Source organism: Rattus rattus, chromosome 8 (genome assembly GCF_011064425.1).
Source record: "Rattus rattus isolate New Zealand chromosome 8, Rrattus_CSIRO_v1, whole genome shotgun sequence".
NCBI lineage: Eukaryota > Metazoa > Chordata > Mammalia > Rodentia > Muridae > Rattus > Rattus rattus.
The window spans coordinates 105,192,452-105,213,330 of record NC_046161.1 but is presented as its reverse complement, the minus strand read 5'-3'; the positions used below and the strand labels follow the sequence as shown (position 1 = coordinate 105,213,330).

The 20,879-nt window shown below is 46.7% G+C and overlaps 1 protein-coding gene and 1 pseudogene across 6 annotated transcripts in view; one reads left to right on the top strand and one right to left on the bottom strand.

Annotated features, from left to right (window-relative positions):
- The window catches only part of Cnot10 (CCR4-NOT transcription complex subunit 10), a 49,506-nt gene extending 30,315 nt beyond the window's left edge, over positions 1-19,191 (top strand). For all 6 annotated transcript variants that reach the window (XM_032911000.1, XM_032910999.1, XM_032910998.1 and 3 more), the window contains 6 exons: positions 9,775-9,888; positions 11,395-11,525; positions 12,291-12,326; positions 12,513-12,640; positions 17,012-17,087; positions 18,761-19,191. In XM_032911000.1, the coding sequence (XP_032766891.1) occupies positions 9,775-9,888; positions 11,395-11,525; positions 12,291-12,326; positions 12,513-12,640; positions 17,012-17,087; positions 18,761-18,915 (640 nt within the window). In that variant the 3' untranslated portion in view covers positions 18,916-19,191. The remainder of the gene's footprint in view (positions 1-9,774; positions 9,889-11,394; positions 11,526-12,290; positions 12,327-12,512; positions 12,641-17,011; positions 17,088-18,760) is intronic.
- On the bottom strand, positions 17,840-18,407 carry LOC116907165 (annotated as a pseudogene).
- Positions 19,192-20,879: the final 1,688 nt, after the last annotated feature.

Genomic DNA, 20,879 nt, shown 5'->3' with positions numbered 1-20,879 from the left:
GGCCTTGCACTTCCTAGGCAAGCGCCTACCACTGAGCTAAATCCCAACCCCAATGGTGATGTTTTTTGGTTTTAATTTTTTAATATCATTGGGCCAGCAAGATGGTTTAGCCAGTGAAGACTTTTCCTCACCAAGTCATCTGCTTGTGCTCTGTAACACTGAAGGCCCCTTTATTTATTATATATACAGTATTGTGCCTGTATTTATGTACATATGCCAGAAGATCACAGTATAGAAGGTTATGAACCAACATTTAACTTAGGACCTCTGGAAGAACAGCAAGTGCTCTTACCCTCTGCCATCTTGACAGCCCTAGTTTCAATTTTTCATTTACACATAAAAGAAGACAAGTCTTAAAAAAATTCAATTCTAGACAGGCTGAAGATGAGCTTCTGTGTTAAATCAGAGTCTGTTTCAAAGCCATCCTGGAGGCTGGTTCAGTTGGTAGAATGCTTTCTTGGCATCCATAAAGCCCCGGTTTTTAATCCCCGAAGCCAGCCCTGGTCACACAGACCTGTAACCACAGCATGGTGAAGGTGGAGACCAGGGCCATCTTTGGATATAAAGCCATCCTATAACGCCTTGTCTCAAAAAATGGAAGTTGGGGGTTCGGTCCCCAGCTCCGAAAAAAGAACCAAAAAAAAAAAAAAAAATGGAAGTTGGGTATGGTGGTTCCCACCTCTGACCCCACCAGTTCAGAAGCAGAGAAGTACCTGGTTTACACATAGTAAATACCAGGGCACAAAGGAATATAAAATAGAGAAAACACTATCTCAAAAAAACAGAAACAGGATTGGGGATTTAGCTCAGTGGTAGAGCGCTTGCCTAGCAAGCTCAAGGCCCTGGGTTCGGTCCCCAGCTCCGGAAAAAAAAGAAGACAAAAAAAAACCGAAACAGGACTGGAGATGTGCTCCTTGTTGAGGGACACTGCTGTTCTTCCAGAGGAGACCCAGGTTCAGTTGGCTGACAGCATTGTTAGCTCCAGTTCCAGGAGTTGATGGAAGACCATCTTCTGGCTTCTGTGGACACCAGCACACAAATGGAGCACATTTATACACACAAACCATTCATACACATAAAGTCAAAATACATCTTTTTAAAATACTGATTTCCCCTAGTTAGGAAGGGTTTTAAGAATTAACTGATGGGGCTGGAGATGTGGTTTTAGTGGTTCAGAGCAAATGCTGAGGAGAGCAGATTTGGGGCACTTGCTATTCTTACAGAGCACCCAGGTTCAGTTCCCAACACCTACTGGGAGGTTCACAGTCCTCTGTACTTGCAGTTCCAAGGGAGCTGCTACCTTCCTGCCTCCAGGGGCACTAGATGTGCTTGTGGTGCACGCATATTCATACACATAAGCACAGTGCTCATACACATCAAAGATGACTTGTTTAAAAAGCAGGGGGGATGCTGAAGAGATGGCTTGGGGGTTAAACCACTTGTGTTTGCAGAGGACCTGGGTTTGATTCCCAGCACTCATATGGTTACTCACAAACACCTATGACTCCATTTCCAAAGGATGTGATGCCCCTTTCTGACCTCCATGGATACCAGGCATGTACCTGGTGCGTATACATACACATAGGCAAAACATTCATACACATGAGATATAATACAAACAAATCTTTAAAAATCACATGTTGTGGGGTTGGGGATTTAGCTCAGTGGTAGAGCGCTTGCCTAGGAAGCGCAAGGCCCTGGGTTCGGTCCCCAGCTCCGAAAAAAAGAACCAAAAAAAAAAAAAAAAAACAAACGGAAAAAGGATGTGAGCTCAGGACGGCTCTCGCCTTATATCCTAGGACTCAATAGAGAGAGGTAGACAGCTCTGAGTTTGAGACCAGCATATTGTGGATAGCAAGTTCCAGCCCAGCCCAGGATGGTATGTATGACGATGACACCACACCGAGTCTCAAAAGAATAGAAACTGGAGAGGTGACTGGGAGGCTAAGAGCACTGGCTGCCCTTCTAGAGGACCTGGATTCGACTCCCAGCACCCATGTGATAGCTCACAACTCTGTCTGGGTTTTTGTTTTTTTTTTATTGGATATTTTATGCATTTACATTTCAAATGTTATCCCCTTTCCCCCCTCGCCCACCCCCTCTCCCCGTCTTCCATGAAGATGCTCCCACTCCCACCCACCCCTCTCACAACTGTTTATCCCAAAGATGTGAGAGAGACCAAATCATTGTGGCCAAATTAATTTAGGTAAGCTTTTTTATTTGTGTACATGGGCTGCCACCCCCCTGAAGACTGGATGCAAGAGGTCAACACTGGACGTGGGGAAAACAAGGTTTTTATAGCTAGGGGTAGGGAATTTCCAAATGGAGGATTTGGCTGGCAAATAAGTTGGTCCTAACCTTCTGGAACAAAGATATGGTTGTAAGGCAGTCATAACAACAGGTGGCTATAACCTTTTGACACAAAAGTTGGATTGCAAGACAATTTTAACAACCTCCTGAAGCAAAAGAACTATAGCAGGCAGTCATAACACCTTCAGAAACAGATGTAAATTCTGCTTTCTTTAAAGACTCGTTTGTGTCATTTGATGTTTTTCTGAAAACTCTTATGAGTGGATGTTTTTGCTAAAACAGACATGTGAGAAGATGTTTTGCTGAGAACAGACACATGGCATTTTTCTGGAGGCAGCCTGGAAAAAAAGACATGTGCTGTTTGACTAGAGCGGATGCTGGAGAGAACACATGCTTAGGGAGGGTATAAATGTAGCCCAGCAAACATGGCTGATGCTGGACGGCATCGGTGCGCCTTGCCATTCTTTGCTGGTATTCGTTTGTCTGACTTCGCAGAGACCAGAAACCCTCTGGTGGTCTGGCAGCTCCTGCCACTGCTGCAGATTCGGGCCTATTAGGCCTTAGGATTTCTTCTAGATCAAACCACCATTACTAATTCGTAAATTGTATTGTCGAGTCCTGCCACTACTTATTGGTGTACACTACACTGCTGGTGTCCTGACAACACGGACTAGGTTTGCTCCAACATCTATTCCTAAACAGGTCTGTATCCTTCTTTGCTCTATTAACCTTGCCTTTCTACTACCTTGGTGGGTAATGGACTAGAAGAGAAATTAAAACATTTAAAATAGGTTTTAAAGAACCTAACCCTACAGAGATGGTTTCTGTTTGTCCTTACTATAAAATGACTGTTGAGCTGGTTTATCAACCAACTATCTGTTATTCAGGTTATTCCGATGCACTCATGGACTCCATAGGCTCACTCCTGCATGCACATGATACACACACAATAAAGTCAGTAAAACAACAAAGGATACTATTGTCATAGATAATGGAACAAGGCTGGTTGAAACTCGGTGGCTTTTATGTCCTAGACCTTGTGTTCTGTGTCTAACACCTCCAAAAATGTATTTGCTGTTAAAAATAGGGAGCTGGGGGCTGGAGAGATGGCACAGTGGTTAAGAGCACTGACTGCTCTTCCAGAGGTCCTGAGTTCAAATCCCAGCAACCACATGGTGGCTCACAACCATCTGTAAAGAGATCTGATGCCCCCTTCTGGTGTATCTGAAGACAGCTACAGTGTACTTATATATAATAAATGAATAAATCTTTAAAAAAAAAAATAGGGAGCTGGAGAGGTGGCTCAAAGCACTGGCTACTTTTCTAGAGGACATGGATCAATTCCCAGCACCCACACAGCAGCTCGTAACTATTCACTCCTATTTCAGGGGTCTGATACCCTCACATAGACATACATGCAGGCAAAACACCAATGTACCTAAAATAAAAATAAATCATTTTAAAAATAAAAATAAATTAGAGAGCTAAGCAATGGTGGCCCACACCTTTAATCTCAGTACTCAGAGGCAGACGGATCTCTCTCTGAGTTCAAGACCATCCTGGTTAAACAGTTGAGTTCCACGACATCAGGAGCTACTCAAAGAAGGGGATCGAGGGGTTGGGGATTTAGCTCAGTGGTAGAGTGCTTGAAGGCCCTGGGTTCAGTCCCCAGCTCTGAAAAAAAAAAAAGGGAAGGGGGTGTGAGGTGTACTGATGTTTTCATGTGGATGTGTTCAGAGGATCTCAGCCCTGTGGAGTTAGAGACTGGGAGATGAAAAGCTGAAGCTCGCCCTCAGCTACAGAGAAGACTTGAGGCCAGCTTGGGATACAGGAACTTCTGGCTCAGGCAGGGTTAGGGGGAGGGAGATCTGTTGATGAATCCAAGGTCATGGAAGCAGACTGTTTTATGTGTATGTGGGTATTGGCCTGTACTCAGTACACATGCACTTGGGGAGGTTGCATACGGCTTTAATAAGCTCAGGGACTCCGGGATCTGGGAAAGAGGGCAGCAGTGCTAGGGAGGAGGCACAGGAGACGGCCATGCTGGAGCCAGCGCGGGAACATCTGCACAGGCAGTGAAGTCAGCACAGAGTAAGGTGAATTCTAAGTTGTCTGTTTAGTAAGAGGTCCCAGATTGGATAAGAGAAATGTTCAGGACAAAGATAACTAGGCTAGTATAACTATTGTAAAAATATAAATCATGGAAGGTTAGGCAATTCGCTAGATCCTGGTGTGACACCCTTTGAGTTCTTTCTCCATAGATTCAGAAGACATCCAAGGATTGTTGTTCAGAAGGGAGTCCAGCTGATACCTGACTGATAACATGCACTGTTTTTCTTGAGCTTTGTCCCAGGGTATCACCTGCTGGGCTGTTTGCCCTGCCTGGTCTTTTCTGTGCTGTCCTTAGGGCCCACCTACCCCTCCCCATTTCAATTGACTTTTGGGTTTTTTATTTTTCTATTTGATTCATATTCATACTGTGTAACCCATAGTGATCCTCCTGCCTCAGTATCTCCAGTGCTGAGGTTACACATACCTTATGACTTGAGTATGGTCCTGCAAAAGCCTGCCTATCCAGTAAATCTTCCAGAAAAGAGCCTGCCCAGAAGCCCTGTCCTGTACCTCATTTGCACTGTGTCCACCTTAGTACCATCCCATGTGCCTCCAGGAAGGAAGGAAGGAATCCTGAGAAGGTGGTGGTTCACACCTTTAACCTCAGCACTAGTGTGGCAGAGGCAGGGGAATTTTATGAGTTTGAGGCTGGCCAGGACTACATAGTAGGACCCTGTCTCCTGTAGGTGTGGGTGTTATAGCCAGGCATAAGGTTCATACCTGTAATCCTGGGACCGAGGAAGGTGAGGGAAGTGAATGGAGAGGCACTGCAAATGTGGCTCATCGGTAGATTGCCTAGCAACGGCAGAGCCCTTGTTTCTGATCGCCACCACAGCATAGAGGACATGGTGGTTACACTCTGCTGGTAGAGGCAGGAGAATCAGGAGTCAGATTACAGTTGACAGATTTATCTATTGTTTGCTGTGTTGTAGAGAAGTGGAATAAGCTTGCTGTTTTGGGGGCTAGTTTTATTTCTTCGAAATCTTACATTTTTTCACTTTGTTGTGCATTGTTTTGTTAATCAATTTTTCAAATGATACTTGTGAAATTGCATTGTAAAGACATTTTCTTTTGGAAAATGGTGATTTTGGCCATGTCAGCTTTACCTTCGGTTGGAGTTTGTGGTATCTGGACTGCTTTCATTTAGTCCCCAGGTGTCCCTCGGATGGTTTTTAGTGTCTCTGATTGTGACTTGCTGCTTAAGAAGATGTCCACTTTGCCCGCCCTTCCTTCCTCCTTCCTTCCTTTCTTCCTTCCTTCCTTTCCTCCCTCTCTCCTAGTTGTTGTCTGAGGGCTTAGCTCCTCCGTGGCATGTGCTGTGGAGTGAGGGTTTTGTCAGCTTCTCCACAGGGGGCAGGAGCTCAAGTGTCTCTGCCCTTGCCTCCTCCGCCTTCCAGTCCGATGAGCTGTCAGATCCACTGAGGGCCAGGTAAAACTGATCAGACAGTGACTCCAGGGTGGAGTGTGTGTTAGGGATGGGAAGTATTTTAAGTAGCAATGATCAAAAATAAAATGATTTTCTGCAAGGCCTTAGTAGATAGAGCCAGGCATGTTTCTTTTTATTGTTTAGAGCCTGTGGAAATACTGTTTTCTCACAGGAAACTGAGTGGATTATCAGGCTCAGGAAGGGGCATCATAAAAAGTTGGTTCAGGACAGTGAGGCTGCCTTAATTCCATAGCCCTTGATCAGGATGCTAGCCAAATTTATTGTTTTGTGGAGGCAAGGTATCTCCCACCAAACCATCCTTGGCCCCCAGTTTTATATCGACACACTTGGATGTTGTAGGAGGATGGTTTTAATAGAATCCTAATGGCGCTATTGCAAAGGCTGGGGGCAGTCACTCTCTAACAGGTAGGTATGTGTGGGCTTTGCTGGGAAACTGTTGTGCTGCAGAGCTGATTTCTGGACCCAGAGTGAGCTTGACAGTGGGCTGGAGCAGGAATGGCCCCCTACTGTGAGGAAAGGCTAGGACAGGCGCTTCCCAGTGAGCCTGCCTCATACGGTCCTGTTCTGGCTACCAGAGCTACAACTGCCGTGGGAGCCAAGGAGAGAGGGGTCTGCAGAAGCTTTTGCTTTTGTTGTTTTTCTTTTTCGGTGTTTTGTTTTGTTTTTTTGAGACAGAATTTCTCTGTATAGCCTTGGCTGTCCTGGAACGCACTCTGTAGACCAGGGTGGTCTCAAACTCACAGAGATCCACCTGCCTCTGCCACACAAGTGCTGGGATTAAAGGCGTGCGCCATCACACCCAGCTTGTTTTTCTTCAGACAGGGTCTTGCTGTGTGGTTCAGGCTGGCCTTGAACACTGCCCCCTGCCTTTGTCCCCATCGGCTAGAGATACAGATGTGTACCACTATGCCTGACGTAGCCCATATTCTTCAAGAGTTCCTTGTATATCTCTGGGGAATATACAATACTGTATAAGTGTAGAAAACTGCTGCTGCTGCTCTGTAAAGAGCCACAGATAAAACTGGGTAAGAAAAGATTAAGCTTCATGAACGTCATTTAAACCTCGGTCTTCTTCAGCTCTGGCTGCATGTGCAAGGGCCCTAATGCTAAATAATTTTATTTTCCTTTCTAACAGTACATGTGTGACTGCTATTTTTTTTTTCCTTTATGAGTCTGTGTGGTTTCACTATGTGTACCCAGTGCCTATGAAGGACAGAAGAGAGTATCCTATCCCCTGGAACTAGAGTTATAGACAGCACTGGGAATCGAACCCAGGCCCTCTGCAAGAGCATCCAGTACTCGACCTCTGGGTCACATCTGTAGTACCCCCTTTTTATTTTCTTTTATTTTTCTAAGTATAACCCAGGTGATCTAAAACACGCTATCCTTTTGCTTCTGTCTCCTGAATGCACTGAGTACTTGTAGAATGTATGAACATTGCTGTTCTTAAATAAAAACACAGAGGGGACCTGAAAGATAGCTCAGACGTGCACATTAGCTCATTGGGTGAAAGCGCTTGCCACCAATAAGACCTGAGTTCAGTCTGCAGAGTCTACATGGCATGGTAGAGAGAGCCACTCCCAACAAACTGTCTCTGGCCACCACACATGTGATATTAGCACCTACATGTTCACACACACAAAAGATCGTTTTATTCAAGTAAAAAGGTTTTAAAACAAATTAGGAGTAAGGAGATTGGAGATTGGTGTGGCTTAGTTGGGAGATTTGCCTGGCACCCAGGAAGCCCTGAGCTAGATCTCCAGCCACACAAGTAGTTAGATGTCTGCAGCCTTAGTGCTCAGAAGGGGAGGCAGGAGATTGGAGATTAAAGTCGTCCTCAGTTACATAGTGAGTCGAGGGCTAGTCTGGACTGCATGAGACAATATCTTTTTTTTTTTTTTTTTTTTTTTTTTAATTAAAATCAAAACAACCAGGTACGACAATGACCCATGCCTGTAATATCATCGCTCAGGGCATGGAGGCAAGAATAATGAGAGTTCAGGGCCATCCTTAGCCACAGAATGAGTCTGAGGCAACCTGAGCTACCTGAGACCTTGTCTTAAAACACCACTTACTTAATCAAATAAGTAAAGTCAAATAAACAAGCCAGAACTATTAAGCCGCTGTGTCTTGTCACACAGATGTAACTAGTGACACACTTCTGAAGGTGAGATATGCCCAACCAGTCATTGTTCCCTTCCTTGGCCCCATGGGGCATCCCCCTTTCCTGAAACCAGTAAAAGATCCCAGTAACCAGTGAGTGAGGTGGTAACAGGAAGTGGTACAGGACTATAAAGCCACTAGCTGGCCCCTAGTGAGCCCCTTCCTCCTAACCTCCCCAGACAGTGTTGCTGTATGGGGTCACGGTGTTCAGATGCATGAGCCTATGGGACATTCCTCACTCAAAGCATCACAGTACTTCTTCTTCCTGTGTGGACTAGAGATTGAATTCAGGATTTTTCCTGGGCCAGGCAGGTACTCTACCTCTGAGCTGTGTGTCCACCTTATATTACTGGGAAGCTTGTACTTATCAAGAATGAGGTGGCAGGGGGTTGGGGATTTAGCTCAGTGGTAGAGCCCTTGCCTAGCAAGCACAAGGCCCTGGGTTCGGTCCCCAGCTCCGGGGGAGGGGGGGAGAATGAGGTGGCAGCCCAGTGTGGGGGCACCTGCCTTTAATCCCCAGCACTCAGAAGGCAGAGGCAGCTAGATGTCTTGAGTGTGAGGCCAGCTTGGTTTATATAGTGAATTCTAGGACAGCCATGGATGGCTATGTAGAGAGCCTCTGTCTCAAACACAAATTAGAGGGGGGTGGAAAGATGGTTCGACAGCTAAGAGCACCAGAAGGCCTGGGTTCAATTCCCAGTAGCTACTTGGTGACCTACAAACATCTGTAACTGCAGTCCGGAGGATCTGATGCCTTTTCTGGCCTATGGAGGACTAAGCACACGCATGCTACACATACATAAAATAAAAAACAGTAACTGGGGGAAAAGGGATTGGAGAAGGCCAGGTGCCATGACATTGAGCTTTCATCCCAGGATGCTGGAGGCAGAGGCAGGTGGACCTGAGTTTGAGGCCACTCTGGTCTCTGGTAAATGTCAGAAGGCGACTTGTGCCTATGATCCTGAAATTGGGAAAGCTGAGACAAGAGAATTGCTCTGAGTTTTGAGGCCAGCCTAGACTACTGAATTAAGACCCCGTCTTTGAACACTTGATGGGACTCGTGCCTGTCATTCAGCACTTGGGAAGCTCATGTATAAAGCCCACCTAGACTGTAAGTGAGAGGACAGTCTGCTTCAGAGTAAGCCTTCTCCCATTCTCTGGTTGGTGGCATATATACTCAGATTGGATCCATGCAGAGGTTAGCATGGCTCCTGCAAAAGGATGCCATGGAAATCTTGGAGCAAGGCAGTATCCATGGAAATGGTGTGGGGGGAGAAAAGAGGGTAATGATGTAATTATAACCTCAATAAAAATACATATTACAAAAATTAGAAACTATTTTTACAAGCTCACCATGCAGCCCAGGCTGGTCTCAAACTCAAGACCCTTCTATCCCTGTCCCCTCTCTAGTCCTGGGATTCTACTGTGTCACAAGCATGGAATACATGTACACATATTTGGAAAATGTGTTTGGAAACATGTGTCCTACATGTATGTCGCTTCACACTTTAACCTTTGCAATTTACTTATTCTCCCTGTATTTTTTTAGACTACTTTTTGAGATTCTGGTATAATTACATCATTTCCCAGCCTTGCTGTCCTCCAGCCCCTCCCCTCCTGCCCTCACCTCCGTACAGTCTCCTCATCTTAAACCTTACTGGTTTTCACGGCCTTTCAGTATTGGACAAAGGCACTGTCGACCCACGAGTAATTGAGTCCGGCCTTCTCTCTCTGTGTTGTAGGTGCTCCATCCTTGCTTGCAGTGCTTATGTGGCCCTGGCCTTAGGTGACAACCTCATGGCGTTGAACCATGCAGATCAGCTCCTGCAGCAGCCCAAGCTGTCTGGCTCTCTTAAGTAAGTGTGACTTCACCTGCACGCTCACTTGTTTCAAAGTCTCTGATTGCTCTCTACACGGCTGGCTTTTACTCTCCAGTTAGATGGGTGCCGGTGAAGAAAGCCTGTGTGCAGGTATAAGACTTTAGTCCTGGGACTCAGGAGATGCAAGATCAGAAATTCACACGTAGGCTCATATATGTACCAAGTTATCTTGAGCTACTTGAGACCCTGTCTCAGGTTAAGAAAAGGAGGGAAGAAGGAAGGACAGATAGGCAATGGTAGCTCATAACTGTAAGCCTAGAACTAGAAGTTGACACAAGAGGATTAGTTGCTTTGAGTTCAAAGCCAGACCAGGGCCCTATCTTTAAAAGCAAAACAAACAAATACAAAAAAATCCCACAAATGTGGCTTCCACAGTGTGCTTGCCTCACGTGCATGAAGCCCCGGGTTCAGGTACAGCATCCACATGGCATGTGCCACGTACATGTCATCCCGAGAGGTGTGGTCACGGACACGAGGACCAGAAGTTAAAGATGGGAGGCAGCCTGGGGTATGTGGGTCACAGTGCAGATTTTCTTTACTTTTAGATAGAACTTGAGTATGTGGCCCTGGGGGCCTGGCTGTTCACCTCTGCCTCCTGTGTTAGAACTGAAGCTCTGCTCCACCGCGCCTGGCTTATGATGTGGGTTTTCTCTCTTTCATTTTGTCTTGTCTGAGGAGTTGTAAATGTAATTTATTACTAATTGTGTGAATGTAGGTGTGCAAGGGCCACAGCACGTGTGCCACATTCACAGGGAAGAGGAGGACAACTCCAGAGGCACTTCTCACACACTCTACCTCATGGAGGGCGGCCGTGGGTCCTGCCGTGGCACTGTGATGTGAGCGGTGGCATCACATCACAGGTGGCCAGTCGGGTGGCAGGCATGGGGCTTCCCATGCTGCTGCTATGGTGCTTAGCTGGTGGCTTTGCTTGGGATTAGTTCTTCTGACTTACGGGGGTTGGACTTGGGTCCTTCAGTGTTTTTGTACTTGGATATTGTTCTTGTTTTGTGGGGTTGGTTTTGGGTTTTATTTGTTTTAGTTTGTTTTGGTTCAGTTTTCAAGATAGAATTTTTTATGTAGCCCTGTCTATCCTGGAACTCACTCTGTAGACCAGGCTGGCTTTGAATTCAGAGATCTGCTGCCTCTGCCTCCCGAGTGGGCACGCACTATTTGTTTGTTTGCTTGTCTGTGGTGTTTGTACAAACGATGATTTGGGTAGTGCATATATATCACAGTGTGCATGTGGAGCCCAGAGCACAACAGCTCACAAGACTTAGCTCTCTCTAGCACATGGGTTGGAGTCAGGAAATAGGCTTGTTGTCAAGAGTTAGCCTTCATTCTGGGTTACAGTAACCTAAATCAGCTTAGCTTTCAGTTCAGGGACAGACGTGAAGCATGTGAAGCGCATGCCCAGTGTCACTGTGCATTAAGCATGTCTGTGATGACCTGTTCTTCAGACTGGAATTTGCATTTTCATTTCAGGTTTTTGGGCCATTTATATGCCGCAGAAGCCCTCATCTCCCTCGACAGAATATCTGATGCCATTACGCACTTGAACCCAGAGAATGTCACTGATGTCTCTTTAGGGATCTCTTCAAATGAACAGGACCAAGGTTAATGAGGACACATTTGATCAGAACTGGTCACTGCCGCCACTTCTGTCCTGTGTAACTCAGGATGTGTAGGACCCAAGGGCATGGTTGTGAAGGGAAGGAAGTTTAAAGTCCGCTCTCCATGCCTATGGCTGTTCTTACTGTGTAGTGATTGTTGGCGAAGAAAGGCTGGGAAACTGCTTGTCACATGGCCTAAATTCTCAGAGGCTGCCATGTTAGGATCCTTCCCTTCCATCCCTTCTTCCATCCTGCCTTCTCCTTACCTTACCCTTCCTTCCTTCCTTCCTTCCTTCTTCCTCACACCCCACACCCCTTCCCCTTTGTTTTAAAGAGATATAATCTCACTTTTTGCCCAGGCTGGCTTCAAACTCCTGGGCTCATGCCATCCTCTGGCCTGGCTGGACTTTTTGGGTGCTAGGCTTACAGGCGTTTGTGCCCGCCCACCTGGCTTAAGATCTGTTTGGGTTTGGTTCTGACACTTTTTTTCTTTGAACTGATTCCTCTGTGCAAGAGGGAATGGAGACGTGGTTTTCAAACAATTTTCAGTCACGCTTAAGTTTCTGATTCTATGAGACCATGTGGTCCCCTCTTCATGACTAACTCACGTGGGGTGGTGGTGAGGTTGCATCCTGACACCCTTAACAGGGCCTCCACAACACCAAAAGCAAGTACTTGCACTCATTACAGTCCTACTTGGTAAGAAACTTAGGTATTTAGAAGATGTGCTGTTGTCCTGCCCTCAGATTTATTTTCATGTATTTGTAGGATCAGACAAGGGTGAAAATGAAGCAATGGAATCCTGTAAGTAAGAAGTTTTGTAAATCCTTAAGTAGCCTGGCCTGCATCCCAAAGATTTAGACCCTGCATCTCTGTGTCCGTGTATCTGTCAGCCTGAGGAATAGTGCTTTGTTCAAGTGCTCAGCGGTGGAGTGGTGCTCTCCTGTCCTCTGCACAGCCCCTTCATCAGTGTCTACGCTCTCTCCTCAGCTGGCAAACGCGCCCCTCAGTGCTACCCCAGTTCTGTCAACTCTGCCCGGACTGTGATGCTCTTCAACCTGGGCAGTGCGTACTGCCTGAGGAGCGAGTATGACAAGGCCCGCAAGTGTCTGCATCAGGTGAGAGAGCATGGGGAGAGGGCAGCCTTCGTGCACACCAGCCACGAGGACCTGAGAGTGTATGGAGTTTGTGATTTTTGATTGAGGTTTATGGTCAATTTATTAAACACTTGAAATATTTTTCCAGGTTTAAAATATTCTTGGGAGGGGTTGGGGATTTAGCTCAGTGGTAGAGCGCTTGCCTAGGAAGCGCAAGGCCCTGGGTTCGGTCCCCAGCTCTGAAAAAAAGAACCAAAAAAAAAAAAAAAAAAAATATTCTTGGGAACATGGTAGGGCATATTTTTAATCCCAGTATTCGGGAGGTAGAGACAGGTAAGAACTCTGAGTTCAAGGCTCGACTGACCTCCCTACAAAGAGTTCCAGGCCATCTAGAGCACATAGTGAGACCCTGTGTGCTGGCTGGTTTGTATTAGCTTTATAGAAGCTAGGATCATTTGGGAAGAGGACTCTTCAATTGAAAAAATGCCTCCATAAGATCTGATTGTAGGGCAGTTTCTTATTTACTGATTGATGTAAGTGATACTGTCCTTGGGCTGCTTGTCCTGGATTCTCTAAGAAAGCAGGCCATGAGGAGCAAGCCAGTGAGCAGCACCCCTCCATGGCCTCTGCATCAGCTCCTGCCTCATGGTTCCTGCCCTATCTGAATTCTTGTCCTGACTTCCCAGGAAGATGGACTGTGAACTACGAGTGGAAACAAATCCTGTCCTTCCCAAATTGATTTGGTCATGGTGTTCATCGTGGTGCATGCCTTTCATCCAGGCGTTCAGGAAGCAGACGCAGGCAGTGAGTCTGAGGCCAGCCTGGTCTATAGAGCCAGTTCTGAGACAACCAGAGCTTCACAGAGAAACCCTCTTTCAAGAAACAAAACAAAACAAAAAGACATTATGAGAGAGCCTACATTCTCACTTTGTTAGGGGGACTGAGACTGATCTGACTCCGGGAGACATGGCGGCTTCCATACACTGTGAGCTCACACAGGTAACTTCGGTGTGTGCACAAGTGACGAGCTCTATCATGGACAATGACCCTCTGAGAGCTTGGTGGTATTTAGTCAGCATTTCAAGTACAAAAACAAACATTTGATGCTGATCTCTCCAGGAAAACTTTGAGGGACTGAGTATGTGAGCTATAAACTGCAAAGAGGTGAAACTTCTTGTCAGTGATGGAACTTTATGCACCAGCCCTTCTGATGCCCTCTGACCCCCAGCCCCTGTGGCCAGCAGGGCTTTTGATCTACAGTTAGTGTCTTAGTCCCGTTCTGGTTCTTGTATGGTAGGTGGTCATGGCTGTTGCCATGCAGGGAGAGACAAATGAGGTCAGTCCTGTCAGGGTCTCAGGTTTGTTTTTGGTCTCTATTCTTTGGATTAATCCAGTGGCAGGGTCATTGTTAATTGGGAGGCCCACCATGTCTAGGATGACAGAACAGTGACTTGGAGAGTCAGAAAGAGTTCTGAGCCAATGCTTCCAAAATCCCCCTACCCGTGATTCCAAACAGTCAGCAGCCAAATGCCATTAAGTCTCAGAAAGTCATTACCTTGAATTCTCTTATCCTAGTAAAGGAGATAGATAGATAGATAGATAGATAGATAGATAGATACATACATACATACATACATACATACATACATACATACATACATACATAGGGACTGTGGTCCATGAAAAGAGTGACAGCAAATGGCCTGTGTTTACTAGCCCTAAGAGAAAATAGAACTTAAAGAAGACCGTGCACATGCACAGGTGTGTGTGTGTGTGTGTAAGTGTAAGTTAGAAGACAACTTGAGGTCATTAACTTAATTATTTCCTTTACCCCTGAATCATCTCAGCCCCTCCTTCCCTCCAAAAAAATAAAGACGTGAGTATCCACCAAGTGTAGTGGTGCTCCTGCCCACGTAAAGCCACACCTGCAGCATAGATAGCACTTGACTTTCTAGAGCGAGCTGTTAGCCGCCTGTGATGGGAGAATGAGAGAGCACATCTTAAGAGCGAAAGAGCGAGTACAGCCTCTCCGGTCGGCAAGGGGTGCGGGTGGTGCACTTGGAGGCAGAGGTGGCCCGGCTCCGGGTGAGAAGCGCAGCAGTACACATCTGCATCACTCGCAGCCTGCCTTCCGTGGTATTTCACATTTCTTACTAAAAATGGAAGGCCAGGCTGGGCTGCAGCAAGAGACCTTGCCTCAAGTAAATTGAAGGGGACGGGGGTGGGAGTATTTGCACAAGAGTAGTTTCCTAGTTGGATTAAAAGAAGGAGCAAACAGCCCTGTGACTCCTGGGTACAGACACAAGGAATTTGCCTGTGATCTTAGCAAGCAGACTCCCATTCTCAGTCCAGTGTCAGAGGAAGCTGCTGGTGAGCTGTGGTGAATTGATGTGGAGTCTGTGGCAGCTTAAATCTGCACGTTAATTCACTCAGAAGCACAGTGTGTGTCTGCTGAGGTAGAGTCTCGCTTTGTAGCCAAAGTGAGCCTCTTGTCCTGGAGGTGAAGCCTCTATGCCACCAATGAGTCTTCCCGCAGATGGTGTTGTAAATGCAACTGTTAGCCATCCTGGAGAGGACAGCCAAGGTTACACAGAGGGACCCTGTCTCAGACAAACAAACTAGCCAGGTATTGGGGTGCACACCTTTAGTTCCAGCATCAGGAGGCAGAGGCGGGTGAAATGCAGAGTCTAAGGCCAGCCTGGTCTACAGAGTTCGAGGACAGCCATTGCTACCCAAAGAAACTCTGTCTGAACCCCCGCACTCCCAAAAAGATTTTTGTTCAGAAGAGACAGGAGTAAACTTGTTCATGTGACTGGAGTGTAGACTGTAATGTGCAGTAGGGCAGAGAGCAGTGAGAGCTCCCAGGAAAGGAGAAACACAGGTCTGTCTACAGCCCTGTGACATCCTGCTGCAGAGGCTGCGGCAGGACGGTTGGACTGTTAGGGTCAGCTTGAACGACTTCATGACAACCATCTCACAGTAACAAGCGGACACTGCGACCTTCGGTGGACGGCAGAGGCAGGGAGACCTCTGAATTTAATGACAGCCAGATCTACAGAGCAAGTCCCAGACATTTCATGGCTATGCAGTAAGAAACCCTTTCAAGAAGAGGAGATGGAGGTTAAGTAAAATTGAGGAGCTGCAGAGGTGGCTCGGCAGTCAGAGCAGACGGAACACCATGTGATGTGCTGACGACAGTCACCTGTAACTCCAGCTCCAGAGATCTGTGAGGTCTGACCTCTGTGAGGAACACAGGACCAGGAAGATGATCCACTGGGAAAGTCACTTGCTGTCAAGCCTGATGGCCTAAGTTCCACTCTCCCAGGACCCATTGGTGGAAGCAGCTTGTGCGAGATGTCCTCTGACCTCCACTGTGTACTGTGGCACATACACCACCCACACACGCACTGTCACACACAAATGAACAGAAAGGAAAAAAGGAATTAGGAACTAGAAAGATGGCTCAGCTTCTTTTGTTTGTTTGTTTTTGAGACAGGATTTCTCTAACTCTGGCTCTGGCTATCTCAGAACTCACTCTGTAGACCAGGCTGGCCTTGAACTCAGACACCCACCTGCCTCTGACCCTTAATCTACTGAGAGTAAGGGGTGTACCACCACCTGGTGACAACGCGGCTGGTGAGAGCGCTTGCTCTTGCAGAGGACTCAGGCTTGGATCCCAGGATTTACCTGGTGGCCTACAACCATGTGTAACTCGAGTTCCCAAAGATCTCCTGCTTCCTTCTGACTCCTCAGTTTGCTGGGTATGGATGGGTGCACATACACAAACAGACAAAACACATGCACATAAAAATAAACTGACCTAAAAAGAATTTTTTTAGGTAAAGTCATACAGACCTGTAACTCAGAACCAGGTAGAGGTCGGGATGAGGAGTTCAGGGTCATCCTTGGTTGAGTACTTTAGGGCTGCTGTCTCAAAAAATAACTAAGGGGTGGGGAGCTAAAAGCAGCACTGGGGAATTGGGAGGAGGCTGGAAACCTACATTTTCATGTCATACATGAGGGAAAGTACATGTTAAGTCTAATAGTAGGTAGGTTTCAATGGTAAGTGAAGTGATATATTCCTGTACCCTATACCCAGGCCTGTGGTGAAGGCCTGTCATCCCTTTAGCCACAAATAGCCAAGCATGATGACTCCAAGCACAGGACACTCAGTGTGAGGCCATCCTGGGCTACAGTGTGAGCTTTTACACTGTAAAAGCAAAGGCAGCTGGGAGACAGCTCAGGGTCAAGGGGTCCTGAGAACCTGAGACCCCAAGTCAACTGGCCAGCTTCTCATGGAGAGTGTTTCTGAGGCCTGGGTGTCTGTTGTGGTTCTTGGAGTTGTATCCTAAACTGTTGGCTTTCACTGGTCTCTCTCTCTCATGGGCAAAGGCGGCATCAATGATCCATCCTAAAGAGGTGCCCCCTGAGGCCATCCTGCTGGCGGTCTACCTTGAGCTGCAGAATGGTAAGTCTCTTCAGAGTGTTGACTTTCAAAGTGCTCAGAGTTTTGGTGTATCTGCCATCTCTCTTCAGATTCAAACTCAGGACAAGGCATGCTGGTCTGTCCCTAGAATTAAAGCACTTGAAAGGTAAAGGCAGGAGAGTCATGTGATCAAGACTTCTCTGTCTCCAAAAGAATAACAGTGTAAAGCTTCCCAGTCCTGAGAACTTGGTCCATGTTTTCTAAGTGCTGCACCTCAAGGCTTTGACACACAGAGCCCTGCTCATAAATTAAAGTCTGAAAAATGCAAAGCATTGACTTCTGACCTCAGAATCGGTCCCTGAACGTGAGCTTGGCTGCCTTGTTAAAGGTTGGTTTGTTTGTTTATTATACATGAGCATACTGTCTGTTTTCAGACACACAGAAGAGGGCATCAGATCCCATTACAGATGGTTGTGAACCACCATGTGGTTGCTGGGATTTGAACTCAGGACCTGTGGAAGAGCAGTCAGCATTCTTAACCGCTGAGCCATCTCTGCAGCCCACATGAAGTTTATCTTGAGCAGCTGACTGACTCTTAATTGAGAACGTGGACCACGGTGCTGCTTGCTTGAAATTGCACAGCACAGTATTTTTGTTTGGTTGGGGTTTTTTTTGTTTTGTTTTGTTTTGTTTTGTTTTTTTGTTTTTTGGGTTTTGTTTTGTTTTTGTTTTTGTTTTTGTTTTTTGTTTTTTTTTTTTTTTGGTTTGGTTTGGTTTGGGTTTGTTTTTTAAAAGGAGCTCTGGCAAAGTTTTATTAAAGGAAAACTTTCTTGTTTACTTCTCACCGGTCTGTTCTGGCGTGCTTCTAATAATATGAGAATCACCTGGGTCACTGACAGCCAGTGTGCATACTCTGTAGTATTTTCCACACGCTGTGCCCAATTCAGTGTTATTGCCACTGTGCTGATGGACACCAGTTTAAGCCAACGTGGCATAGTACTCTTTCAGATTTTCTCAAACCTGGGCAGTTGCTGGCGAGCATAACCAGGTTGCCTTGTCTGATCGTCTTCAGATCTGTCTGTGCCCCAGCACGTGCTTGCCACTTTTCATAACAACCTGGAATCTAGAGTTGATGGACTCCAGAGACTTTTTCGTCTTTTTTTTTTTTTAATTATTTTATGTATATGAGTATACTATAGCTTCAGACACACCAGAAGAGGGCATCGGATCCCATTACAGATGGCTGTGAGCCACCATGTGGTTGCTGGGGATTGAACTCAGAACCTCTGGAATAGCAGTCAGTGCTCTTAACATCTGAGCCATCTCTCCAGCCCACTTTTTCGTCTTCTTTGCAGCCACCATCTTCTTGCCAGGCACCTGGGTCCTCTGGAAGAGCAGCCTGTGTTCTTAACCTCTGAGCCATCTCTCCAGCATCTTCTGTTTTTATAGTTGAAGAGGCTAATTAAATGCCTGGCCCTCTGAGGGCCTGGCTGACTGAAAGCCAGGATGTCTATAGGTAGTAGGTCTGACTCCCTTGAACCCCTTCTGTTGTACAGCCTGCCTGAGTTATAAGTTGTCTGGGCATCGGTTCCTCGTCCAGCTGGGGCAAGGGAGCAGAGCTGTCTAGGACTCCGTCGTCTCCTTTTCAGGCTTCTGTCACCTTGCTCTGTACAGTGCTGTGTGCCTGCTCTCTTTAATGGACTGTGTTTCTCTAGGTAACACGCAGCTGGCCTTGCAGATGATCAAACGGAACCAGCTGCTCCCTGCAGTAAAGGCGCACTCCGATGTGAGGAAGAAGACAGTGTTCCAGCCTGTGCACCCCATCCAGCCCATCCAGATGCCGGCATTCACCACCGTACAGAGGAAGTGAGCGCTCGCTGTGGAGGAGCTGTACCTGAGGCCCAGGGCGTGTTGAGGGCCTCTCAGTTGTCCACAGGAAAGGCAGTAGAGGAAATACAGTGGCAACAGTGCTGGCCGGAAGGCGGTTTGAGACGAGTGCACCCCTGGGTTTTATGGCCGAGGCTTCCTTAAAACTAAGGACTCATAACCCACTGTCAGCTTTTATTTAATCTCTGCAAGTCTTTTAATTGTGAACCATTGTGTTGGTATGTCTGTGTCTAGGCATTAAAACATGTTCTTATCAGAACAGTTTTGTGGTCTGTTTTGAAATAGTTTAGCAACTGATTTATTGTCAAGGTTGAAAAAAAAACTAACAAAGAAATATCTGCTCTAAGCATTTCAGAAGTTCTCCTTGGGGTACAGGAAGTGAGGTAAACTCATGCTCACCTCCAGGGCCTGTCTTAGTCACTGCTCTGTTGCTATGAAGAGATGCAAAAGGGAAGCATTTAACTGGGGCTGGCTTACAGTGGCAGGGTTAGTCCAGTACCGTCGTGGCAGGGAATTTGGTGGCACATGTGGTACTGGAGTGAGAGCCATGTCCTGCCTGGTCCATAGGCCAAGAGAGACTCTAGGCTTGGTGTGGACTTTTGAAACCTTAAAGCCCACTCTCAGTGACACACTGCCTCCAACAAGGCCACACCTCCTAGTCCTTTCACATAGTGCCTCTCCCTGGTGACCAGACATTGGAACCTATGAGCCTCTGAGGCCGTTATCACTGAAACACCACAGGGTACAATTGAGTTTAAAGGAGATAACTGGCACCATAGGCGTCATTTACTGAAGTTCCTGACAGTGGGGCTGGACACATGGCTCAGTAGTGAGGAGCTCTGCTGGTCTTCTAAGAACCAGAGTTCTGGTCCCTCCACCCACGTGACTCACAACTCCCAGTCCCAAGAGCGTCTGACAGCATCTTCAGGTCTCGGCCAGCACCTGCACAGATGAGACGCACAGAAGCTCGGTGCACGCTCACACGTGTAGTTTTCATCCAGCAACAGGGCTGCTCTGGGTCTATGTGATCAGCTGGAACGCAGACACGCCGTGGGTTGCACTGTGATCTGTGATCTGGCTAGAATGTAGACGGGTTCTTAGTACATACATACCTGTATTCCCTAACAGTGACAGTAGGGTTAATTTATCGAAGGAAGCAGCCATGTTTGAAAGTGATATCTAGGGCTGGAGAGATGGCTCAGCAGTTAAGAGGGCTGATTGCTCTTCCAGAGATCCTGAGCTCAATTCCCAGCACCCACATGGTGGCTCACGACCATCTGTAATGGGATCTGATGCCCTCTTCTGGTGTGTCTGAAGACAGTTACAGTGTACGTGTATAAATAAATTTATTTATTTATTTATTTATTTTTTTTAGAGATTTTGGTTAGAGCTGACTGACTGCTCTTCCAGAGATCCTGAGCTCAATTCCCAGCACCCACATGGTGGCTCACGCCCATCTGTAATGGGATCTGATGCCCTCTTCGGGCGGAGCTGCAGACAGTTAAAGCGCACGAAGACAAATAAATCTATTTATTTATTTTTTTTTTTTGGAGCTGAGGACCGAACCCAGCGCCTTGCGCTTGCTAGGCAAGAGCGTTCTACCACTGAGCTAAATCCCCAACCCCTAAATAAAATAAATCTTAAAAAAAAAAAAAGTGATACCTAGAGATGGAGAGATGGCTCAATGGTTAAGAGCGCTGACTGACTGCTCTTCCAGAGATCCTGAGCTCAATTCCCAGCACCCACATGGTGGCTCACGACCATCTGTAATGGGATCTGATGCCCTCTTGTTGTGTGTCTGAGGACAGCTACAGTTATTCATATATAATAAATAAATCTAAAAAAGAGAGCTGAAGATATAGCTCAATACTTAGCCTGCGTGTGGTTCTAGCTTCAACCCCCTTCCAGATGTCTACTACTCACCCCCTCTATGGGGCAGGGGGATGC